Source organism: Oncorhynchus gorbuscha, linkage group LG07, assembly GCF_021184085.1.
Source record: "Oncorhynchus gorbuscha isolate QuinsamMale2020 ecotype Even-year linkage group LG07, OgorEven_v1.0, whole genome shotgun sequence".
In the NCBI taxonomy this organism is placed as follows: domain Eukaryota; kingdom Metazoa; phylum Chordata; class Actinopteri; order Salmoniformes; family Salmonidae; genus Oncorhynchus; species Oncorhynchus gorbuscha.
In genome coordinates, this window is record NC_060179.1 from 58,729,421 (window position 1) to 58,752,604 (window position 23,184).

A 23,184-nucleotide genomic window follows, 5' to 3' on the forward strand; every position below is an offset into this window, starting at 1 on the left:
CTGCAATGAAACCACTATTAAAGGACAGCAAAAATAAGAAGACTTGCTTGGGACTTTCAACTGTTTTTCGACAGGACAATGACCCAACACCTCCAGGCTGTGTAAGGGCTATTTGACTATAATATATAATATATGCCATTTAGCAGACGCTTTTATCCAAAGCGACTTACAGTCATGTGTGCATACATTCTACGTATGGGTGGTCCCGGGGATTGAACCCACTACCCTGGCGTTACAAGCGCCATGCTCTACCAACTGAGCTACAGGACCACTGACTAAGAAGAAGAGTGATGGAGTGCTGCATCAGATGACTTGGCCTCCACAATCATCCAACCTCAACCCAATTGAGATGGTTTGGGATGAGTTGGACCGCAGAGTGAAGGAAAAGCAGCCAACAAGTGCTCCGCATATGTGGGAACTCCTGTTGGAAGACCGTTGGAATAGCATTCCAGGTGAAGCTGGTTGAGAGAATGCCAAGACTGTGCCAAGACTGTGCAAAGCTGTCATAAAGGGCAAAGAAAGGGTGGCTATTTTGAAGTATTAAATGTTTTTTTACACGATTCCATATGTGTTAATTCATAGTTGACGTCTTCACTATTATTCTACAATGTAGAAAATAGTAAAAAAGAAAAGCTTTTGAATGAGTAAGTGTGTCCAAACTCGACTGGTACTGTATATTATTGTTGACTTGACACCACTTATTTGATTGTTTTATTGTTGACACCATTGACTCATTTTACTGTGTTAAATTTATGGATACTTTTCTATAAAATTTTGAGAATATAGCAGATGTATGGTCTCTTATTGGGACCTCTCTCTCTCTCCTCAGCCATTTGTGCTGATGGCAGCTACTACAAGTTCCTGTTCAATCAGAAGGGGGAGTGTTCCCGAGATGTCTACGCACAGTTCCTGGAGATGACAGACGAGAAGATCTGACCTTTCACCCTACCACCTCCTGCCAACGGACAGACGTGTACATGGCGGATGGGTTTATTTTCTGGAGCAGGAGGACGAGGGGGGATGGACAGGAGGAGGAGATGATGTTTCTGCTCACCCACTGCTGATGAACTCTACGTGAAGCGTCAGAGGGAAGGTGAGAGAGACACCATCTCGGAAACAACACAGGAATGAAAGATGGGCCGAGAGAATTCAGGACTGAGTGCCCTCTGACAACCTACTTAAAGACTCCCTGTACAACTAGACAACTACAGCAAGACAGGGGGACGAGAACACTCTTAACGGACGTCACCTGGGCCTCCTTGTCCGGGGACGAATGAGGGAGACTTGCTTTTTAAAGATGTCTTCTGTGAAATGTATGATGATCGGGCGGTTATTTTTTAAAGGTGTATCGCGTTGATTCTAATAGGTAGATGCATAGAAAACAAATCTTGTCAACTAACACCGCCTAATCTAACTATAGGGAGTGCCTCTGAGCTGAATCGAGAGTGGACTGTGTGTATATACTCGCATACATACAGTGCATTAAGAAAGTTCAGACCCTTTCACTTTCTATATTTTGTTACAGCTTTATTCTAAAATATATTTTTCCCATATTATAAACTACACACAATACCCCATAATGACAAAGCGAAAAGTTTATTTTAGAAATACCTTATTTACATAAGTATTCAGACCCTTTGCTATGAGACTCAATTGAGCTCAGGTGCATGCTGGTTCCATTGATCATCCTTGAGCTGTTTCTACAACTTGATTGGAGTCCACCTGTGGTAAATTCAAATGATTTGGAAAGGCACACACCTGTTTTATATATTGTCCCACAGTTGACAGTGCATGTCAGCAAAAACCAAGCCATGAGGTTGATGGAATTGTTTGTAGAGCTGAGACAGGATTGTGTCTGACACCAAGATTTAACTCTTTGGTCTGAATGAGAAGTGTCACATCTGGATAAAACCAGGCACCATCCCTATGGTGAAGCATGGTGGTGGCAGCGTCATGCTGTGGGGATGTTTTTCAGTGGCAGGAAGACTAGTCAGGATTGAAAGAAAAGCTGAACGGAGCAAAGTACAGAGAGATCCTTGATGAAAACCTGCTCCAGAGCACTCAAGACCTCAGACTGGGGAGACTGTTCACCTTCCAACAGGACAATGACCCTAAGCACACAGACAAGACAACACAGAATTGGCTTTGGGTAAAATTGGCTTTGGGTAAGATAAGTCTCAATGTCCTTTAGTGGCCCAGCCAGAGCCTGACTTGAACCTGATCGAACATCTCTGGAGAGACCTGAAAATAGCGATGCAGCGACGCTCCCCATCCAACCTGACAGAGCTTGAGGATCTGCTGAGAAGAATGGAAGAAACTCATCAAATACAGGTGTGCCAAGCTTTGTCATATGCATGAAGACTCGAGGCTGTAATCGCTGCCAACAAAGTACTGAGTAAAGGGTCTGAATACTTATGTAAATGTGAGTTTTATTTTTAATACATTTGCAGAATGTGTGTAGATTGAGGGGGAATTATTTAATTCATTTTAGAATAAAGCTGTAACAAATGTGGATTAAGTCAAGGGTTCTGAATCCTTTTCAAATGCACTGTGTATATATACAAATTGCATGGGTGGGACTTCACAAGGTAAGGCCATTGAGTTGGTCAGATAACTTTGAAATAAATATTTCAATCATCGTACAGTTGAAGAATTGAGTCAGTTTAAAAGTTCCTATTTTGATATGAACTTGATATTAAAAGGCTGCGTATTTACGGTGGTTATCTGGTTAACCTCAGTGATTCCTCTTGGTGAAACACCACCCTGGTAGAGCTAGGTTTAGCTTTTACTCACTGTATAAACAATGAATACGCCAGACTGAACATATGTAACTTACAGCATAAACTGTACAGAATTAGAAGACATTTTCTGATTAACAAGTGTTATTGTTTCACTCTTCCTGCCATTTATGTCGCTGTGTGTGTGTGTGTGTGTGTGTGTGTATGTATGTATGTGCAATATTCTTTACAGTATGAGTCTACATGAGGATGAGGTGAATTAGTACCTATAAGCCGACCCAAAAACACTTGATTCTGGGCTAGATTCAATCCGATTGCCCCTATGCGGCTATGTACCATTTTTAAAAGCAAGATTTCCGTGTTCGCAGAGACCGCATTCATGGTAAACGCTGCATATGTCGGCTCAATCGGAAATGAATGTCAATCACGCTATAATGCAGTTCTTCCGCGGTCCGGATTGAATCTAGGCCCAAGTACTTTGATTAGGATAAACTCAATGTAAAGCTCCAACTCAAACTTGATCAGTCTCCGGATGAGAATTTGAATAACGTACATCTTCTTAACGGATCCTCACAGACAAGCTTAATTTGTTCGGGTTTATCATACATCAGTTCATGAATTAATACAACCGTTTTCCCAGAGCCAAAGCCTTCCCAAGTCATTGTGTGAACTGATGAACTGTTCTGTCATGATCACAGTGAATAGAAAAGTTTCCACCCCCTGTGCTTCCATTTTTAAAAAATGCTTTCAAGATTAAGGGATTGATTCAATCAGATCCACTTTAGTCGACATCCGCATAGTGGTTGTTTTGGTATTGGGACTGCAATAGAGCTGTCAAATCCACAAGCGTCTCCTGCCATTATACTTAAAGCAGACATTAACATTGGCTGCATTGTTTAAAAGTGGAATGTAAAATACGCCTGGATTAGGATGATAGATATCCTCATTATTTAGTTTGAATAAGCCTTGTATAGCCTACACTTTCCTGTTCTGAACTTTTAACGTGAATGGAGCGGTGGGCTTCGTGACAATGATCGTAAGAGCAGCTGCTCAAAGTTGACGGTTCCAACTCAGCTCCGTCAAAACATCTGCTATGCGGGTGTCTGCTATCACAGGTTGACGCTTGATCTGATTGAATCTATGCCTAAGATTCAATCTGATTTAAACCAAAATCCACCTTCTCTTTGTGTGACAATGTACACCCATTCCTTTCTGGTGAGGTTTAGTTGGCTGGTGTAGTTTGCCCATGAAGAGAACTCTTCTGCTTGTTCACTATGGTCAGTTTAAGCAAATTTCTAGCATAAATTCTGATCTACATACGACTCAATGTGTGGATCTACATGCAGTATTAACTTTAGAACCCATCTTATGTTTGTCACAGCATCGGCTCATGTGCATGACCTTACAATGCTGTGCTACAATGTATTGTTTAGAGTATTTGTCATTTGTTCCGTTAAATCTGAACTTTGTACCAACGTTCATTTCTGTGTTCAATGGGAACCACTGAATGCATTTCATGTGTTGCTTCCTGCTCTGATTGTGCAAGTGGAATTCACTCACTACATGATTGTAAAATCCTGCATTTAAATTTGTGAATAAAACATCAGGTAGTGTAGGTGACTTAGTTTGGGGGTTGTGTGATCTGTTTGTGTGTGCAAAGATTACTTTAGAAGGAAACATTCTTGCTCATAAACTCAGACAGCTCTTATCCCTTAGTGTTTTTTTTTTTATTTGACCTTTTATTTAACTAGGCAAGTCAGTTAAGAACAAATTATTACCTCGAACAGAACGACAGAGTTGATCTTGCAACCTTTCGGTTACTAGTCCAACGCTCTAACCACTAGGCTACCTGCCACCCTGTGTTTACAGCTCTAAAGTAGTACTAGAGTAAAGGATAAGGTTTTCAGGCAGTTAAAATGTCAGCATATGGACATAAGTGGTCCAGTTGGTTCTGTTATCCATTACATGAGAGCTCCATGTGGGGGAAGTTTGTTTCCAGATCCAAATGGCTCCCTATACAGTGCACTACTCTAAACCAAGGCTATAGACTCTTGTCAAAAGTAGTGCACTATATAATGAATAGGGTGCCCTTTCAGATGCAGCCTTGTTTCATAGAGAAAAGTGTTCCCCCGTTTCCCACACATCTGGCCCGTAGTAACTTCCTGGAACACTAAACTCCCAGGAATGCAGCTGCAGTGTCATGGTGACTCAATCAACAGCACTGTCCTCCCAACTTCCCTAGAACTAGATTAGTATTCCCTAATCTCAACACCAGGCAGAGATAAACTATCTGCTTAGCAGCTGTTTCTCTCCAGTGTTACAGAACATACCGTGGGCCCCTAAAGGACCACTGCATTAGGAGTTGAGGAATATACGATTTGGTGATGGTTCCAGCATTGTCACCCAGAGATGCCTCGCAAAAGGATGGTTGATCTCACTGTGGCTGGCTGGCTGCTGAAACTAACACCGCCACCTCTTCAGGGCATCTCAGGTTGAAAACAATGTTCTTTGACTGCTTGACAAGGGGACAAACATTCCGTATCAGTCTCTGGGAATGAGCCTTTAGCAGAGAGACAGAAATACACAGAGGCGGTACGACACAGGACGAAGGTTTAAATTAATTTATATATATATATAAAAAAGAAAAAAATGCATTTTACTGAAGCCAAACAAACATCTATCACTTGTTTTTCCTCATGGAAACATAGAATACCATCTGAACAGAAACAGCCATTGATGACAAGGAGAACAGAAGAAAGGAGGGGAAGAAATAACTCAAATGAAAAGAGTAAGCGCAGCACTGTTCAGAATCATACAGTATAGCATTGATTCAGTCTTATTTTTCTTCAGTTATCTGCTCATGTACATTCTCTAAATTCAGTAACATGCAAGCATTGATGAAGGATACAGTCAAACACGCATGGAAATATACTTTTATCTTATAGGATATTTTGTTAAAATATGAAAAATCTAGATGCACAGCGATAAAGAAACGTAAGATTTTGACAGAGAAACAAGTCACTCCATAGTGTTTTCTTGAAGGAAAAGGGGACTACATTCATTTCACTGAACTGAGTCCACCCCCCCCCCCAAAAAATACAGGATTCCACAATATCAGGTGACGCAAGATATTTTTGACCCCACTTCTAGTTTTTAGTATGGTTATTACTAAATAGATGCGTGTGCCTTGGGAAACGGGTGGTACACTCAAAGAAGATCCTAGGATTCAAGTGTATCTACTCACGACTGCATTAGATAGGTTGACATGAAGGCTAGCTGCCAGAGATATAGGGAATGGTTCCCCAAACACATTATTTTACAGAATACACTACTGTTAACTGTCTTAGGTAATTTCTTCCCAAAAATTAAGCGCTTGCCTATAATGCTGCTGGGATGATGCCATTGGCTACTTCCCTCTCTTGGGGTTGTGTCCTGTGTAAAAAAAAAAAGAGGAACTTTCCAATCAGCAGTGGAAGGCTTGGTGATTCTGGTGGTCAAAGTCCAGAGGTCTGTTTTGATCTCATTTACATTTTTATAGACTTAATTTACATTTAAACGTTAACAAGACTTACTGTGCTTCACTTAAGGTTTAGTTGTAGTTTGTATCTCAAACAGGGTCACCTCTAACAACTTCTAATTTTCCTTTGTTGTTGTTGCTTGTCCTGGTTTTGGTCTTTGCATCATATTATTTTCTGCTTTTTATACCAATGGATGGGTGGTGGTCTGTCTACTACTCACACATACTGTAGTCCGGAGGTGGATCCATACCTCGTCTTCTTTTGGCACCTTGGAGTAGAGGATAAACGTGGTTTCGAGTGGGAGTCCGGTCGTAGGAGTGAGAACAGAGGGGGCGGGATAGTAGAGTAGAGCTCATTAAGGAGAGGGGTCAAGACCTCTACTTATCGCCAGCCTTTTCACTAACCCCATTGTCCCCGTCTCCGCTTGTGCACGAGTTGGTTACAACGGGGGCTATGCTCTCGCCCCCCTCCTCAGTTTTGACCCTCTTGGGTTCGGGGTGGTCGGCCAGCTCCCCGTTTTGCCTCTTGGTGGGCAGCGATGCAGAGGCCGAGGCATGAGCAGCCAACAGGTGGAGGGGGTTCACCACTGCTGAGAGGGGATAGAGAGGGAGTTTCACTACTGGATTCCTGGCAGGCCTGACATAAACAAGCAGTACGGAGTGAAAAGGCTGGTAAAGTAATTTTAATCTGCCATTTTTAAAGCTTCATGGGTGTTGGGTGCCATTTTGAAAATGACTCACCTGTGTTAGCAGCAGTAGTGATGGGAACCAGGTGAGTCCCGTTCTGTGTGATGGCCTTGATAGGAAGCCGATGCTGGCCCAGGGGAGGTTGTTGCACGATGGTAACTGTTAGGGGTGTGGCCTGGGAGGTCTGGATTATGCGATTGGCCCCGCCTATAGAGGAAGTAGTGATGCCTGGGACAGACTCCACTTTGACTGGGAAAGAGCGACAAACACTTTGCAATATAAGACTACAAATCTTAATTTATAAAAGGGACTGTTACAGCAAAGAATGGAAAAATGTACTGTAAATCAGTCTCCCCACCTTTAACCCCATTGTGGTCTCCCCCTCCGTTCTCCTGCGGTTCTGTTTTCAGCGTAACAACTGAATTCTGTGTGGCAGCGACGGTAGCCATGGTGACCATCGGAATCTGTTGCAGTACGTGCACTGTCTGCATGATGGGGGCAGAGCTTACAGCTGTTGTCATGACAGGCGTTGCCATGGTGTAGGTAACAGGCTTCATAGTCGTCTGGGGCAACTGTCGCTGCATGGCGATCAGCACCGGCTGGCTGTTCAGAGGGGAGCCTGTCAGAAACAAGCGTCAGAGGTCAGACACGAAATGGAGTGGTTTGTTAAGAAAAATTGGAGTATGTCAATCTCTCAACAAATGGCAAACTAATTTCACACCTCTTGCATCCCAGTAGACATAACATTAATCATTTAAAATGGCGTATGCTGTCAACATGTTCAAAAAGGGGTTAGGATTTTAATATTTCACTATTGTGAATTTTTGTTGTTGTTGGGAAGTCTCCTTGCTGTCCCCAGTCCACCTGGCCGTGCTGCTGCTCCAGTTTCAACTGTTCTGCCTCATTATTATTCGACCATGCTGGTCATTTATGTACATTTGAACATCTTGGCCATGTTCTGTTATAATCTCCACCCGGCACAGCCAGAAGGGGACTGGCCACACCACATATGCTCTCTCTAATTCTCTCTTTCTCTCGGAGGACCTGAGCCCTAGGACCATGCCCCAGGACTATCTGACATGATGACTCCTTGCTGTCCCCAGTCCACCTGACCGTGCTGCTGCTCCAGTTTCAACTGTTCTGCCTTATTATTATTCGACCATGCTGGTCATTTATGAACATCTTGGCCATGTTCTGTTATAATCTCCACCCGGCACAGCCAGAAGAGGACTGGCCACCCCACATAGTCTGGTTCCTCTCTAGGTTTCTTCCTAGGTTTTGGCCTTTCTAGGGAGTTTTTCCTAGCCACCGTGCTTCTACACCTGCATTGCTTGCTGTTTGGGGTTTTAGGCTGGGTTTCTGTACAGCACTTTGAGATATCAGCTGATGTACGAAGGGCTATATAAATCAATTTGATTTTACCACCCACCACCAGAGTAAAAATTAAAAAACTTCCAACATAACTCACCAGTAGTACTCTTAGCGAATTGGGCCTCCTGGATGACAGCTAGTTTGGGCTGTAGGGCAGTGGCCGTGGTGGGAGCTGTGGCCCGAGCTGGCTCTGGGTCCATGGGGACAGGGGAGCCCTCCCTGGATAGGCTTTCTGGGGTCTGCACACCACTGGAGTGGGCCGACAGCCCCCCTGTGTGGCTAGGAGAGGCTGGGGCACTCCTGAAGGGAAGACAGCAGGAAGACTATTAGAATGATGCAAACGTGAAAGTGTGTGCTGTCATCTGTGTGCGCATACCAATAAGAAACATCCTCCCCAGAGCCCATTGACTCATTTAGAGCTCAGTAGCCTTTGCAAGTTCCCCAAAAACCTGATGCTCCGGTTTTAGAGTTAACAGGACGACACCACATATTTTTTTCAGTTTTCGTCAAGACAAGCATCTAGGGGATCTGATTTCAAATGTTTATTTTACACGTGGTATGTTCGGTTGAGAGCTCAGTGTCCCAGACAGACAAATCATTTAATCTACCTGCAGTGCCTAACTGAGCTCACAGGGGGCATGCAATTTCAAACTACAGTATATATACACACACAGTGCATTTGTATTCAGACCCTTTGACTTTTTCCACATTTTGTTACATTGCTGCCTTATTCTAAAATGGATTAAATGGCCACCCCCCCTCTCAATCTACACACAATTCTTTAATGAGTCGGACGGGAAGGATATACTCAACACCCGAACAGGCCCTCATCCCCGTCATTCGCTGGAGAAAGAAACAGATTAAGTGGAAAGAGATCGGGATGCCTTGTGAGGATCAGGCGATGAGTGGCTAACCTGCCTTTGCCATCCGTATTGTCAGCTAACATTCAAATCGCTGGGAAATAAATGGGACGAACTGAAAGCATGTATATCCTACCAACGGGACATTAACTGTAAATATTTTATGTTTCACAGAGTCATGGCTGAATGGCGACATTAAGAACATACAGCTGGAGGGTTATGCAGGACAGAACAGCAGCCTCTGGGAAAAAAGGGGCGGGGCCTATGTATATTTGTAAACAACATTTGGTGCACGATGTCTAAGGAAGTCTCGAGGTTTTGCTCGCCTGAGGTAGAGTATCTCATGATAAGCTATCTACCTAGAGAGTTTAATCATCTGTATTTTTCGTAGCCGTCTACATACCACCACAGACCAATGCTGGAATTAAAACCGCACTCAATAAGCAAACAGGAAAACGCACATCCAGAGGCGGTGCTCCTAGTGGCTGGGGACTTTAAATCAATTTGACCCAATTTCTATCAGCATGTTAAATGTGCAACCGGAGGGGGGGGGTGGTTGGAAATATAACCTCTAGACCACCTTTACTCCACACAGAGACATGTACGAAGCTCTCCTTCGCCCTCCATTTGGCAAATCTGACCATAATTCTATCCTCTAGATTCCTGTTTACAAGCAAAAATTAAATCAGGAAGCATCAGTGACTCGGTCTATAGAAAAAGTGGTCAGATGAAGCAAATGCTAAACTACAGGACTGTTTTGCTAGCAAAGACTGGAATATGTTCCAAGATTCTTCTGATGGCATTGAGGAGTACACCACGTCAGTCACTGGCTTCATCAATAAGTGCATCGATGACGTCGTCCCCATGACCGTATGTACATATCCCAACCAGAATCCATGGATTACAGGATATTGCACTGTGCTTATAAGAAATCCCACTATAGCCTCCGAAAAACCATCAAACAGGCAAAGTGTTAATACAGGACCAAGATTGAATTGTACAGACTACAAAGGGAAGCACAGCTAAGAGCTGCCCAGTGACACGAGCCTACCAGACGAGCAAAATAACTTCTATGCACACTGAGGCAAGTAACACAGAAAAATGCAAGAGAGCATCAGCTGTTCCGGATGACTGTGATCACATTCTCTGCAGCTTGTGTGAGTAAGACCTTTAAACAGGTCAACATTCACAAGGCCGCAGGGCCAGACGGATTACCAGGACGTGTACTCCAAGCGTGCGCTGACCAACTGGCAAGAGTCTTCACTGACATTTTGAACCTCTCCCTGTCAGAGTCTGTAATACCAACATGTTTCAAACAGACCACCATAGTCCCTGTGCCCAAGAACACTAAGGTCACCTGCCTTAAATGACTACCGACCCGTAGCACTCACTTCTGTAGCCATGAAATGCTTTGAAAGGCTGGTCATGGCTCACAACAACATTATCCCAGAAACCCTAGACCCACTCCAATTTGCATACCACCCCAACAGATCCACAGATGACACAATCTCTATTGCACTCCACACTGCCCTTTCTCACCTGGACAAAAAGGAACACCTATGTGAGAATGCTATTCTTTGACTACAGCTCAGCGTTCAACACCCTAGTGCTCCCAAAGCTCCTCACTAAGCTAAGGACCCTGGGACTAAACACCTCCCTCTGCAACTGGATCCTGTACGTCTTGACGTGCCACCCCCGGGTGGTAAGGGTAGGTAACAACACGCTGATCCTCAACACGGGGGTCCCCTCAGGGGTGCGTGCTCAGTCCCCTCCTGTACCTGTTCACTCATGACTGCATGGCCAGGCACAACGCAAACACCATCATTAAGTTTGCCGATGACAACAGTGGTAGGCCTGATCACCGACGAGACGGCCTACAGGGAGGTCAAATACCTGACCGTGTGGTGCAAGGACAACAACCTCTCCCTCAACGTGACCAAGACAAAGGAGATGATTGTGGACTACAGGAAAAGGAGTACTGAGCACGCCCCCAGTCTCATTGACGGGGCTGTAGTGGAGCAGATTGAGAGCTTCAATTTCCTTGGTGTCCACATCACCAACTAACATGGTCCAAGCACACCAAGACAGTCGTGAAGAGGGCATGGCAAAACCTATTCCCCCTCAGGAGACTGAAAAAAATTGACATGGGTCCTCAGATCCTCAAAAGGTTTTACATCTGCACCATCAAGAGCATCCTGACGGGTTGTATAAGTGGCTGGTATGGCAACTGCTCGGCCTACGACTGCCAGGCACTACACATGGTAGTGCCTACGGCCCAGTCCATCACCAGGGCCAAGCTTCCTAACATCCAGAACCTCTATACAAGGCGGTGTCAGAGGAAGGCCATAAATTGTCAAAGACTCCTGCCACCGTAGACAGACTGTTCTCTCTGCTACCGCATAGCAAGCGGTACCGGAGCGCCAAGTCCAGGTCCATGAGGCTTCTAAACAGCTTCTACACCCAAGCCATTAGACTCCTGAACATCTAATCAAATGGCTACTCAAACTATTTGCATTGACCCCCCCCCCTTCTACTCTTATCTATGCATAGTCACTTTAATAACTACCTACATGTACAGCTGAAGTCTCCGACTTTACATACACCTCAGCCAAATACATTTAAACTCAGTTTTTCACAATTTATGACATTTTATCCTAGTAAACATTCCCTGTCTTAGGTCAGTTAGGATCACCACTTTATTTTAAGAAATGTGAAATGTCAGAATAATAGTAGATAAATCATTCTATTTTAGCTTTCATCACATTTCTAGTGGGTCAGAAGTTTACAGACACTCAATTAGTATTTGGTAGCATTGCCTTTAAATGGTTTAACTTGGGTTTTCCACAAGATTCTCCACATAAGTTGGGTGAATTTTGGCCCATTCCTCCTGACAGAGCTGGTGTAACTGAGTCAGGTTTCTAGGCCTCCTTGCTCACACACACTTTTTCAGTTCTGCCCACAAATTGTCTATAGGACTGAGGTCATGGCTTTGTGATGGCCACTTGGGGTCATTGTTCATTTGGAATACCTATTTGCGACCAAGCTCTAACTTCCTGACTTATGTCTTGAGATGTTGCTTCAATATATCCACATAATTTTCCTTCCTTTCTCATGATGCCATCTATTTTGTGAAGTGCACCAGTCCCTCCTGCAGCAAAGCACCCCCACAACATGATGCTGCCACCCCTGTGCTTCAGGGTTGGGATGGTGTTCTTCGGCTTGCAAGCCTCCACCTTTTTCCTCCAAACATAACGATGGTCATCATGGCCAAACAGTTGTTGTTTCATCAGACCAGAGGACATTTCTCCAAAAAGTAAGATCTTTGTCCCCACGTGCAGTTGCAAACCGTAGTCTGACTTTTTTATTTGTACCTGTTTCCTCCAGCATCTTCACAAGGTCCTTTGCTGTTGTTCTGGGATTGATTTGCACTTTTCGCACCAAAGTACGTTCATCTCTAGGAGACAGAACGCGTCTCCTTCCTGAGCGGTTTGACGGCTGCGTGGTCCCATGGTGTTTATACTTGCGTACTATTGTTTGTACAGATGAACGTGGTACTTTCATGCATTTGGAAATTGCTCCCAAGGATGAACCAGACTTGTGGAGGTCTACAATTTTTTTTCTGAGGTCTTGGCTGATTTCTTTTGATTTTCCCATGATGTCAAGCAAAAGAGGCACTGAGTTTGAAACACATCCACAAGTACACCTCCAATTGACTCAAAGTATGTCAATTAGCCTATCAGAAGCTTCTAAAGCTATGACACAATTGTCTGGAATTTTCCAAGCTGTTTAAAGGCACAGTCAACTTAAGTGTATGTAAACTTCTGACCCACTGGAATTGTGATAATAAGTGAAATAATCTGTAAACAATTGTTAGAAAAATGACTTAGGACATCTACTTTGTGCATGACACAACAGACTTTCCACAAATGTCTTGTTAACAAACTGTATTTTTGGCGTGGTTGAAAAACGAGTTTTAATGACTCCAACCTACGTGTATGTAAACTTCTGACTTCAACTGTACATATTACCTCAATTACCTTGACACCAGTGCCCCCCGCACATTGATTCTGTGCCAGTATCCCATGTACATAACCCCGCTATTGTTATATACTGCTGCTCTTTAATTATTTGTTATTCTTCTTTTTGTATAGATATTTTCTTAACCGCATTGTTGGTTAAGGGCTTGTAAGTAAGCATTTCACTGTAAGGTCTACGTCGTATGTGACAAATCAAATTTGATTTGAAAATACCCCATAACGAGAAAGAAAAAACAGGTTTAGCCATTTTTGCAAATGTAAAAAATACCCTTTACTCAGTACTTTGCTGAGGCACCTTTGGCAGAGATTACAGCCTCCAGTCTTCTTGGATATGACACTACAAGCTCGGCACACCTGTATTTGGGGAGTTTCTCCCATTCTTCTCTGCAGATCCTCAAGCTCTGTCAGGTTGGGTGGGGATCGTTGATGTGCAGCTATGTTCTGTGTGCTTAGGGTCATTGTCCTGTTGGAAGGTGAACATTTGCCCCAGTCTGAGCGCTCTGGAGCAGGTTTTCATCAAGGATCTCTGTACTTCCGTTCACCTTTGCCTCGATCCTGACTACTCTCCCAGTGCCTGCCATTGAAAAACATCCCTACAGCCTGATGCTGCCACCACCACGTTTCACCGTAGGGATTGTGCCAGGTTTCCTCCAGACGTGATGCTTAGTATTCAAGCCAAAGAGTTCAAGCTTGGTTTCATCAGACCAGAGAATCTTGTTTCTCATGTTCTGAGAGTCCTTTAGGTGCCTTTCGGCAAACTCCAAGTGGGCTGTCACGTCTTTTACTGAGGATTGGCTTCCGTCTGCCCACTCTACCATAAAGGCCTGATTGGTAGAGTGCTGCAGAGATGGTTGTCCTTCTGGAAGGTTATCCCATCTCCACAGAGGAACTCTGGAGCTCTGTCAAAGTGACCATTGGGTTCTTAGTACCACCCTCACCATGGCCCTTCTCCCCCGATTGCTCAGTTTGAGCAATATGCACAACTTCTTCCATTAAAGAATGATGGAGGCCTCTGTGTTATTGGGGACCTGCAATGCTGTAGAAATGTGTTGATACCCTTCCCCAGATCTGTGCCTCGACTCAATCCTGTCTCAGAGGTCTACGGACAATTCCTTGGACCTCATGGCTTGTTTTTTTCTCTGACATGGACTATCAACTGTGAGACCTTATAAAGACAGGTGTGTGCCTTTCCAAATCATGTCCAATCTAATGAATTTACCACAGGTGGACTCCAAGTTGTAAAAACATCTCAAGGATGGCCAATGGAAACAGCATGCACCTGAGCTCAATTTCGAGTCTCATAGCAAAGGGTCTGAATACTTATGTAAATTAGGTATGTTTTTTTTATTTAAATAAATGTGCATACATTTCTAAAAACCTGATTTTCGCTGTGTCATTATGGGGTATTGTATGTAGATTGAGGAAACAAATATATTTAATCAATTTTAGAATAAGGCTGTAACGTAACAAAATGTGGAAAATGTGAAGGGGTCTGAATACATTCCGAATGCACTGTATATGAGGGAAATATATACTGAGTGTATAAAACATTAGGAAAACCTTCCTAATATTGAGTTGTACCCCTTTTTGCCCTCAGAACAGCCTCAATTTGTCCGGGCATGGACTCTACAAGGTGTTGAAAGCATTCCACAGGGATGCTGGCCCATGTTGACTCCAATGCTTTCCACAGCTGTGTCCAGTTGGCTGGATGTCCTTTGGGTGGTGGACCATTCTTGATACACATAGGAAACTGTTGAGCGTGGAAAACCCCAAATGCGTTGCAGTTCTTCCCACTCAAAATGGTAGGCCTGGCACCTACTACCATACATACCCCATTCAAAGACACTTAAATACTTTGTCTTGCCCATTCACCCTCTGAATGGCACATGTGCACTATCCATGTCTCAAGGCTTAAATATCCTTCTTTAACTTGTCTCCTTCCCTTCATCTACACTGTCTGAAGTGGATTTAACAGGTGAGAATCACCAAGGGGTCTTAGCCTTCACCTGGTCAGTCTGTCATGGAAAGAGCAGGTGTTCCTAATGTTTTGTACACTCAGTGTACATGGAAATAGAGTATTACCTAGATGAGAGGGGCCCCAGCGGGGTCCTGAAGCAGGGTACCCCCCTGGCCCTGCGTTTCCTGAACGCCTGTTCACACAACTTGCCCTCTGATGAGGGGTCGATCCTCCAGAACGATCCCTTACCCGGTTCTTCCTGAGACCGAGCCACTTTGATGAAGTAGCGGTTCAGAGACAAGTTGTGACGGATCGAGTTCTAGAACACAAAAAGAGAGAGAGACAGTATTCATTACTATGGAAAGGTTATGGCGGATTGAGATTCTGGAACAAGAGAGAAGTGAGTGATGGAATTGTAGAACACCAGGGAGAGAGACAGAAGGGGGGGAGCGAGAGAAACAATGAATCAGTTTCTGGAACACAAGGGAGGAAGATGTAAGCAATTGAGTTCAGTTCAAAAACACATGAACGAATGATTGTGATGGATAAAGTGAGACAGGATAACTTAAAAAGAAGCTGTTTACTTCGATGTCAGTTTGTCTCTCATTCTAAGAAATACCACAGCAGCATGAAATACAGGGTGGATTCACCAACCTGCCAGCCTTTGTCTGCGGTCCTGTAGTAGGGGTAGTTCTTGGTGATGTGTGTGTAAATCCCATTCAGAGTCAGCTGCTTGTCGGGGGCCATGGTGATGGCCTGGACTATTAGTTGGGCATAGGAATACGGTGGCTTGGAGTCATCCTGAGGACAGAACAAATGGTGAATTGGGCTTTATTTCATGCTACAGATATGGCAGCATTTAGATTTTTTTGCTATAATTGCATGTGCTTATCCGGGTCAATTTAAAAATAAATAAAAGGGTTTGGTTTTGTGGGAACTTGTGTGAGGAACATGAAACTGAAAACATGTTGGAAAACAAGTAGAGCCCCACCCTCCCCCTATTTTACTAGCGTTCACCAGGGTTCCTCACTCAAGTTTATATTTTCCCGAATGTTTCAACGGACTTCAATGAGTAACCCACCCCAGAGAACCAAAACAAATCCAATGTGTTCCGTCACCCTGGGCTCAGGGATGTATTCAAGAGGGTGCAACAGAACGTTGAGACAGAAACGTATTGGGTAAAACAGATACCACTGTCTGTCAGGTAGAACAGGGAATAGTTTAGCTCTTTTAGTCTCATTTCTATTTGCACCGTTCTGTGCGCTTCACTTTGCCGACTCACCTCAGGACTAGGAGTGCATTTCAACTGTCTACTGAGGAATCCTCTTCTCATATACTTTCCTTCATCAGTACTGGTCTGTCAGACATGGCCTGGTCTCTCATTTAGCTTCCATTATACTGCCTTGACTGATCTTCTCTTTTTCATATCAGTGTAAAGGAAAGGAGACAAGGAGAGGAAGCCACTTCAGATGCATCCCTGAGTTGCTGGTGTCTCACCTTGGGGCTGTCTCCTCCCGAGCCGTCCTTGTCGTCTGTTTGGGAGTTCTCGTTGACGAGGTCAGCGGTCAGCACGCGGCCCATCCTATAGCCAGACAGCCCCGCCCCTCTGGGACTTGACGGACAGGAGTTTGGACAGGAGTTGGCAGCACTGTGGGGGACGAGAAATAATTTAAGTGAGACAGTGGGAGAGGGCATGGTAATCCTGCGATGGCAAAAAAATAAAATATCTAATAAATAATTAAACATGTTTAAATAATGCAAAAACAAAGTGTTGGAGAAGAAAGTAAAAGTGCAATATGTGCCATGTAAAAAAAGCTAACGTTTAAGTTCCTTGCTCAGAACATGAAAACATATGAAAGCTGGTGGTTACTTTTAACATGAATATCTTCAATATTCCCAGGTAAGAAGCTTTAGGCTGTAGTTATTATAGGACTATTTACCCATACGTAGAATGTATACACACATGACTAAGTCGCTTTGGATAAAAGCGTCTGCTAAATGGCATATATTATTATATTATGTCTATACCATTTGTATTTCATATACCTTGGACTATTGGATGTTCTTATAGGCACTTTAGTTTATTGCCAGTGGAACAGTATAGCTTCCGTCCCTCTCCTCGCCCCTACCTGGGCTCAAACCAGGAACACGTCGACAACAGCCATCCTCGAAGCATCGTTACCCAATGCTCCACAAAAGCAGTGGCCCTTGCAGAGCAAGGGGAACAACTACTCCAAGTCTCAGAGCGAGACGTCACCTATTGAAAACGCTATTAGCGCGCACCCCGCTAACTAGCTAGCCATTTCACATCGGTTACATCAGCCTAATCTCGGGAGTTGATAGGCTTGAAGTCATAAACAGCTCAATGCGTGAAGCACAGCGAAGAGCTGCTGGCAAACGCAGGAAAGTGCTGTTTGAATAAATGCTTATGAGCCTGCTGCTGCCTACCACCGCTCAGTCAGACTGCTCTATCAAATCATAGACTTAATTATAATAACACACAGAAATACAAGCCTTAGGTCATTAATATGGTAAAATCCGGAAACTATCATTTTGAAAACAAAACGTTTATTCTTTCAGTGAAATACAGAACCGTTCCATATTTTTTCTAACGGGTGGCATCCATAAGTCTAAATATTGCTGTTACATTGCACAACTTTCAATGTTATGTCATAATTAGGTAAAACTCTGGTAAATTAGTTCGCAACGAGCCAGACGTCCCAAACTGTTGCATATAACCTGACTCTGCGTGCAATAAACGCATGAGAAGTGACAATTCCCCTAGTTTAATATTACCTGCTAACCTGGATTTCTTTTAACTACATATGCAGGTTTTTAAAAATATATATACTTCTGTGTATTGATTTTAAGAAAGGCATTGATGTTTATGGTTGCACAGAACGCAAGAGAAGTGACAAGTTCCCTAGTTAAAAGAAATTCATGTTAGCAGGCAATATTAACTAAATATGCAGGTTTAAAAATATATACCTGTGTATTGATTTTAAGATAGGGGTTGATGTTTATGGTTAGGTACACATTGGTGCAACGACAGTGCTTTTTTCACGAATGTACTCGTTAAATCACCCGTTTGGCGAAGTAGGCTATGATTCAATGATAAATTAACAGGCACCGCATCAATTATATGCAATGCAGGACAAGCTAGATAAACTCGTAATATCATCAACCATGTCTAGTTAACTTGTGATTATTTTAAGATTGATTGTTTCTACGATGCTAGCTAGCACCTTACCTTGGCTGCTAGCTAGCACCTTACCTTGGCTCCTAGCTGCACTCGCATGACAGGGAGTCAGCCTGCCACACGTCTCCTCGTGGAGTGCAATGTAATCGGTGTCCAAAAATGCTGATTACCGATTGTTATGAAAACGGCCCTAATTAAAAATTGGCCATTCTGAACATACATACACACCAGGAGTATTCAAATCTAAGCCTGGGGGTCCGGTACTGCTGGTTCTGTTCTACCTGATAATTGCATCCACCAAGTGAGAAAGGTCTAAATCCGGCCCTATGATTAGGGGGTTGGGGGGGAGAGAATAAAAATCTAGCAAATGCTATTTGCTCTGACCGTTTCATGGCTCCAACTTCACTCCAGTCTCACCTGAGGGTGCCAGTGGGTGAGGGCAGTGGGCTTATGAGGTGGGCGATGTTGTCTGGAATGTTGATGGTCAGTGGCGCCATCTGGTGCTGGACGGGCTTGACCGGTGACTCCGACACGTTCCTACACTCCTTCTTATCGCTGGACAGGGCTGTGAACGTGATCTTAATGTTGGTGCTGGGGAACCGGAAACAGCACCTAGAGAACAAAGAGAGAGAGAGAGCGAGGGAGAGTCAGATAATATCAGGACATGACAAGTGCAGGCCATCCAGACTCACTCAACAATTGTGAGAATGTCTCTTTCATTATGCATATTGATGCTACACACCAGCAGGGAAGCTATGGCCATCTTTGCACACAGTCAAAACAAGCAGCGCAGCTCTAATAAACCAATATGGGCCAGAAGAGTTAGCCATTAAACTGGGTTTATAAATGGATGGCCATCATGACACTTACATAACAGGTCTTATTATTACATGGGGGTATATTTGGACCATATCATCTGCTCTGGGACCAGCTGACTGGCCTGCTGTGACATAGGCCTAGTTGATATTTCAGACCTCATAGAATCAGAGTTGTAAACAGGTCTACTAATCAAGACTATTTCAAACCCCCCTACTTCTACTGGCCATTTCCTACAGGGAACATTTGGAAAAGTTAGCAATTCAGCTTGATCTAGAAACCATACTGACGATAGAAGCACGAGGTAGGTATTGTTTGTTTCTACATGATGCTGCACAAACATTGCAACACATCTGACTTGAAATAATGCTGAGAATGAGCATGGCCCATCGCAAACGTACAGGTAACTAGCTGAAGGGCCTTCAGAAAGTATTCAAACCCCTTGACTTATTCCACATGTTGTGGTGTTGCAGCTTGAATTCAAGATGGATTATTATCCATCTACACACAATACCCCATAATGGCAAAGTGAAAACATGTTTTTAGACATTTTTGAAAATTAAAACAGATATCAAATTGACAGAAGTAGTAACACCCTTTTGCTATGACACTAACTTGAGCTCAGGTTCAAGTCCACCTGTGGCCAATTCAATTGCTTGGACATGATTTAGAAAACAACACACCTGTCAATGTAAGGTCCCACAGTTGATAATGGTATATTTTCTGCTCTGACATGCACTAAGTCCAAGGAACTGGCCGTAGAAAGATTTGCGATGTGGCATATATTTAGGGAAGGGTATACAACTATTTACTGAGTGTTGAAAGTTTCCAAGAGCATAGTGGTCTCCATCATTGTGAAATGGAAAAAATATAGAACTACTCAGACTCTGCCTAGAGCTGGCTGTCTGACCAAACTGAGTAACCAGGCAAGAAGGACCTTGGTCAGGGAGATGACCAAGAACTCAATGATCCCTCTGACAGAACTACAGTTCCTTGGCTGAGATGGGCTAACCTGCCAGAAGGACAACAGTCTCTACAGCACTCTACCAATCTGGGCTTTATGGGAGAGTGGCCACTCCCGAGCTGAGAAAAAGGCACATGACCTCATGTGATGGGTTTGCAAAAAGACCCCGAGCATAAGGAAAAATATTCTGTGGTCTGATGAGACAAATGTAATGCTTTGGTCTGAATGCAAAGCTCTACATCTGGAAAAGGCACAGCTCATCACACCATCCCTCCCGTGAAGCATGGTGGTGGCGGCATCATGCTATGGGGGATGCTTTTCAGCGGCATGGACTGGGAGACTAATAAGAATAGAAGGAACAATTAATGGAGCCAAACAAATGCATATCCTTGATGAGAACCTGCATCAGTGACCACAAGCATACAGCCAAAGCAACACTGGAATGGCTTCAGAACAAGAATGTGAAAGTCCTTGAATGGCCCAGCCAAAGCCTGGCATTTAATTACATTAAATATGTTGAAACACTTGAAGATTGCTGTTCAACACCACGCCCCATCTAATTTAACAGAGCTTGAGAATGTCTGCAAGAAAGAATGGGAGAAAATTCCCAAATCCAGATGTGCAAAGCTGATCCAGACATACACAAGACGACTCAAAGCTGTAATCACCACCAAAGGTGCTTCTACAAAGCATTGACTCAGGGGTGTGACTACTTATGTACATGAGATATTTCACTTACAATACATCTGAAAACATTTTCACTTTGTCATTATGGGGTATCTAGATGGGTGACGGGAAAAAAAGATTCATTTAATTCAGGATGTAACAACAATGTAGAATAAATCAAAGGGTTCGAATACGTTCTGAAGGCACTGTACATATTCCAAACACTGTGCTAGCAAGAGATATTCACCATTCTATGCAAAGAAAACAAGCATTGCCTGTTGACATTAGCTAGCGGCTCACTAACGTTTGGTGGGGACAGGCGCCGTGTGTTGCTTGACACAACACGTGCGGCGACGGGGGAACAAAACAATAACAAAGCGGAGGTCAGAATATAGTCACATTTACGTAAGCTAGCAGTTCTATCTCGACATAAAATGTAAAATACTACCCATCTTACATTCGTGGGAGCTGCAGAGGTGGAGCCCCTCGTCTCTGGAACACCCCATCCACAAACACCCCGTTTTTGCCGAGGCATCGGAGGTAGAATTCCCCGCTACCGGTGCCGTCTTCACCAGCGGTGAAAATTTCGAGGTGCCGGCGAGAGATGAAACTGGAGTGGCCCATGCTAACGTCCACCGAGCCCTGCGATGAGTTCCGTCCGATGGTCGCCGACCTCTTCTTCATCAGGTATTCGAATTCTCGGCCCTCTAGCCGGGCGACTGCCGACCCCATCGCCATCTTCTTGGGGGTTCTAATGTTGAGGCTGTGTGCGGAAAAATAGAATTGGAGAGCACTTTAAATTTGGCAGAGTTGAGAATTTCAGAGATTTCGTAAAAGGGAATCCAATTTTAACCCGATAATAATTTGGACAGGAACGTGCCAGATCGGGGACACAGCGGCTCCAACCCACCGCCGCGACAGAGAGAAAGAGAAGGGACAACAGCCAACCAAAGGAGGCCAAATGGGCGGAAAGGAGGTTACTGATGGCTCAACGATCCAATCACTTCAAAGATTGGGTAGGCAAATAAACCGTGCTTACCAATGACAATCACATATAAATACTGGGGAAAAAAAGGTTGATTGCACTGTGAGCTGACACGCAAATCGATGGCTTAATGTAAACTATGGTATCCGAAAATTACGGAATGGACTAAAGTTTTGTAAATGGGTAGTTGATATACAGTATTGCTAAAACAAAAGTTATAATAAATAAATACACTTCTAAAATCGAATTAAAAAACATATAGTTGCAATAAATTCAAAATATAAACTCAAAATATTGTGGCCACCGTGGATTTGAAATTTATATCCAATTTACGTCGGTGCTTTGAATTTGTCCTCTGGTGTGACTATAGCATCACTATAAATGTTAATATAAAGGTTGAATTATTCTCAAATAGAAAATATTTTCCTTCCTTATTAGTTACTTCTGTATTTAAAATCGATCTCACCTGCCCTCCTGGAAACCTACAGCACCCAATGTCACAGGAAGGCCTAAAAGATCACCAAGGACAACAACCACTCCAGCCACTGCCCCTCTCACCTGCCCTCCAGCCACTGCCCCTCTCACCTGCCCTCCAGCCACTGCCCCTCTCACCTGCCCTCCAGCCACTGCCCCCCCCCCATCAAAGCTGAGACCTAGAGACTGAAAAACAGCTTCTATCTCAAGGCCATCAGACTGTTAAACAGCCATCACTAACACAGAGAGGCTGCAGCCTACATAAAGACTTGAAATCATTGGCCACTTTAATAAATTAATCACTAGTCACTTTGATAATGCCACTTTAATAATGTTTACATATCTTACATTACTCATCCCATATGCACACTACCATTCAAAAGTTTGTGGTCACTTAGAAATGTCCTTGTTTTTTAAAATAAAATCAATTTTTTTTTCTTACTCCTATCTTAATCTTAGTCTGTTCAGACCATGTGCTCCATCAATGGCTTTTGTACTTCCCAGTGGCGACCCATCATTCAGGGCAGGTGGGAGCAGAGCCACACCTTTTAATCTAAAAAAAAACAAAAAAACAAGAACAAATATTTGTTAAACAATGCAAAAAATATATAAAAATAATTGAGTTAACAAATACAAACTTGGTCTCTGTTTTGATTTCTTGGGTAAGTCACCTCCAAAATGCAGGTGTTTCAGCCTAGCCTATTGGTTAACTATTTAACTAACTATTTAGCAGTCTTATAGCTTGGGGGGGTAGAAGCTGTTTAGGGTCCTGATGGTTTCAGACTTGGTGCATCAGTACCCCTTGCCATGCGGTAGCAGGGTGAACAGTCTCTGTCTTGGGTGGCTAGAGTCTTTGACAATCTTTAGGGCCTTCCTCTGACACTGCCTGGCATAGAGGTCCTGGATGGCAGGG

At 43.6% G+C, this 23,184-nt stretch overlaps 2 protein-coding genes across 9 annotated transcripts in view; one reads left to right on the top strand and one right to left on the bottom strand.

The window, feature by feature from the left end:
* Window positions 1–1,643, top strand: part of wdr45b (WD repeat domain 45B) — an 11,040-nt gene extending 9,397 nt beyond the window's left edge. For all 5 annotated transcript variants that reach the window (XM_046356955.1, XM_046356956.1, XM_046356960.1 and 2 more), the window contains one exon: window positions 830–1,643. In XM_046356955.1, the coding sequence (XP_046212911.1) occupies window positions 830–936 (107 nt within the window). In that variant the 3' untranslated portion in view covers window positions 937–1,643. The remainder of the gene's footprint in view (window positions 1–829) is intronic.
* foxk2a (forkhead box K2a) overlaps window positions 1–21,753 on the bottom strand; it is a 26,707-nt gene extending 4,954 nt beyond the window's left edge. The window contains exons 1-10 of one of the 4 annotated variants that reach the window (XR_006839683.1): window positions 21,270–21,752; window positions 18,784–18,978; window positions 16,665–16,815; window positions 15,822–15,968; window positions 15,293–15,486; window positions 8,411–8,613; window positions 7,301–7,561; window positions 6,997–7,191; window positions 6,477–6,845; window positions 4,470–5,250 (exon numbers count right to left, since the gene is read on the bottom strand). Coding sequence is in view for 2 of the 4 variants with exons in the window: in XM_046356953.1 (XP_046212909.1) it covers window positions 6,634–6,845; window positions 6,997–7,191; window positions 7,301–7,561; window positions 8,411–8,613; window positions 15,293–15,486; window positions 15,822–15,968; window positions 16,665–16,815; window positions 18,784–18,978; window positions 21,270–21,550 (1,839 nt within the window). In the remaining 2 variants the exon portion in view is untranslated. Of the gene's footprint in view, window positions 1–4,469; window positions 5,251–5,344; window positions 6,846–6,996; window positions 7,192–7,300; window positions 7,562–8,410; window positions 8,614–15,292; window positions 15,487–15,821; window positions 15,969–16,664; window positions 16,816–18,783; window positions 18,979–21,269 lie in introns of those variants that run through there. The other 3 variants (XR_006839684.1, XM_046356954.1, XM_046356953.1) reach the window with 3 other exon arrangements.
* Window positions 21,754–23,184: the final 1,431 nt, after the last annotated feature.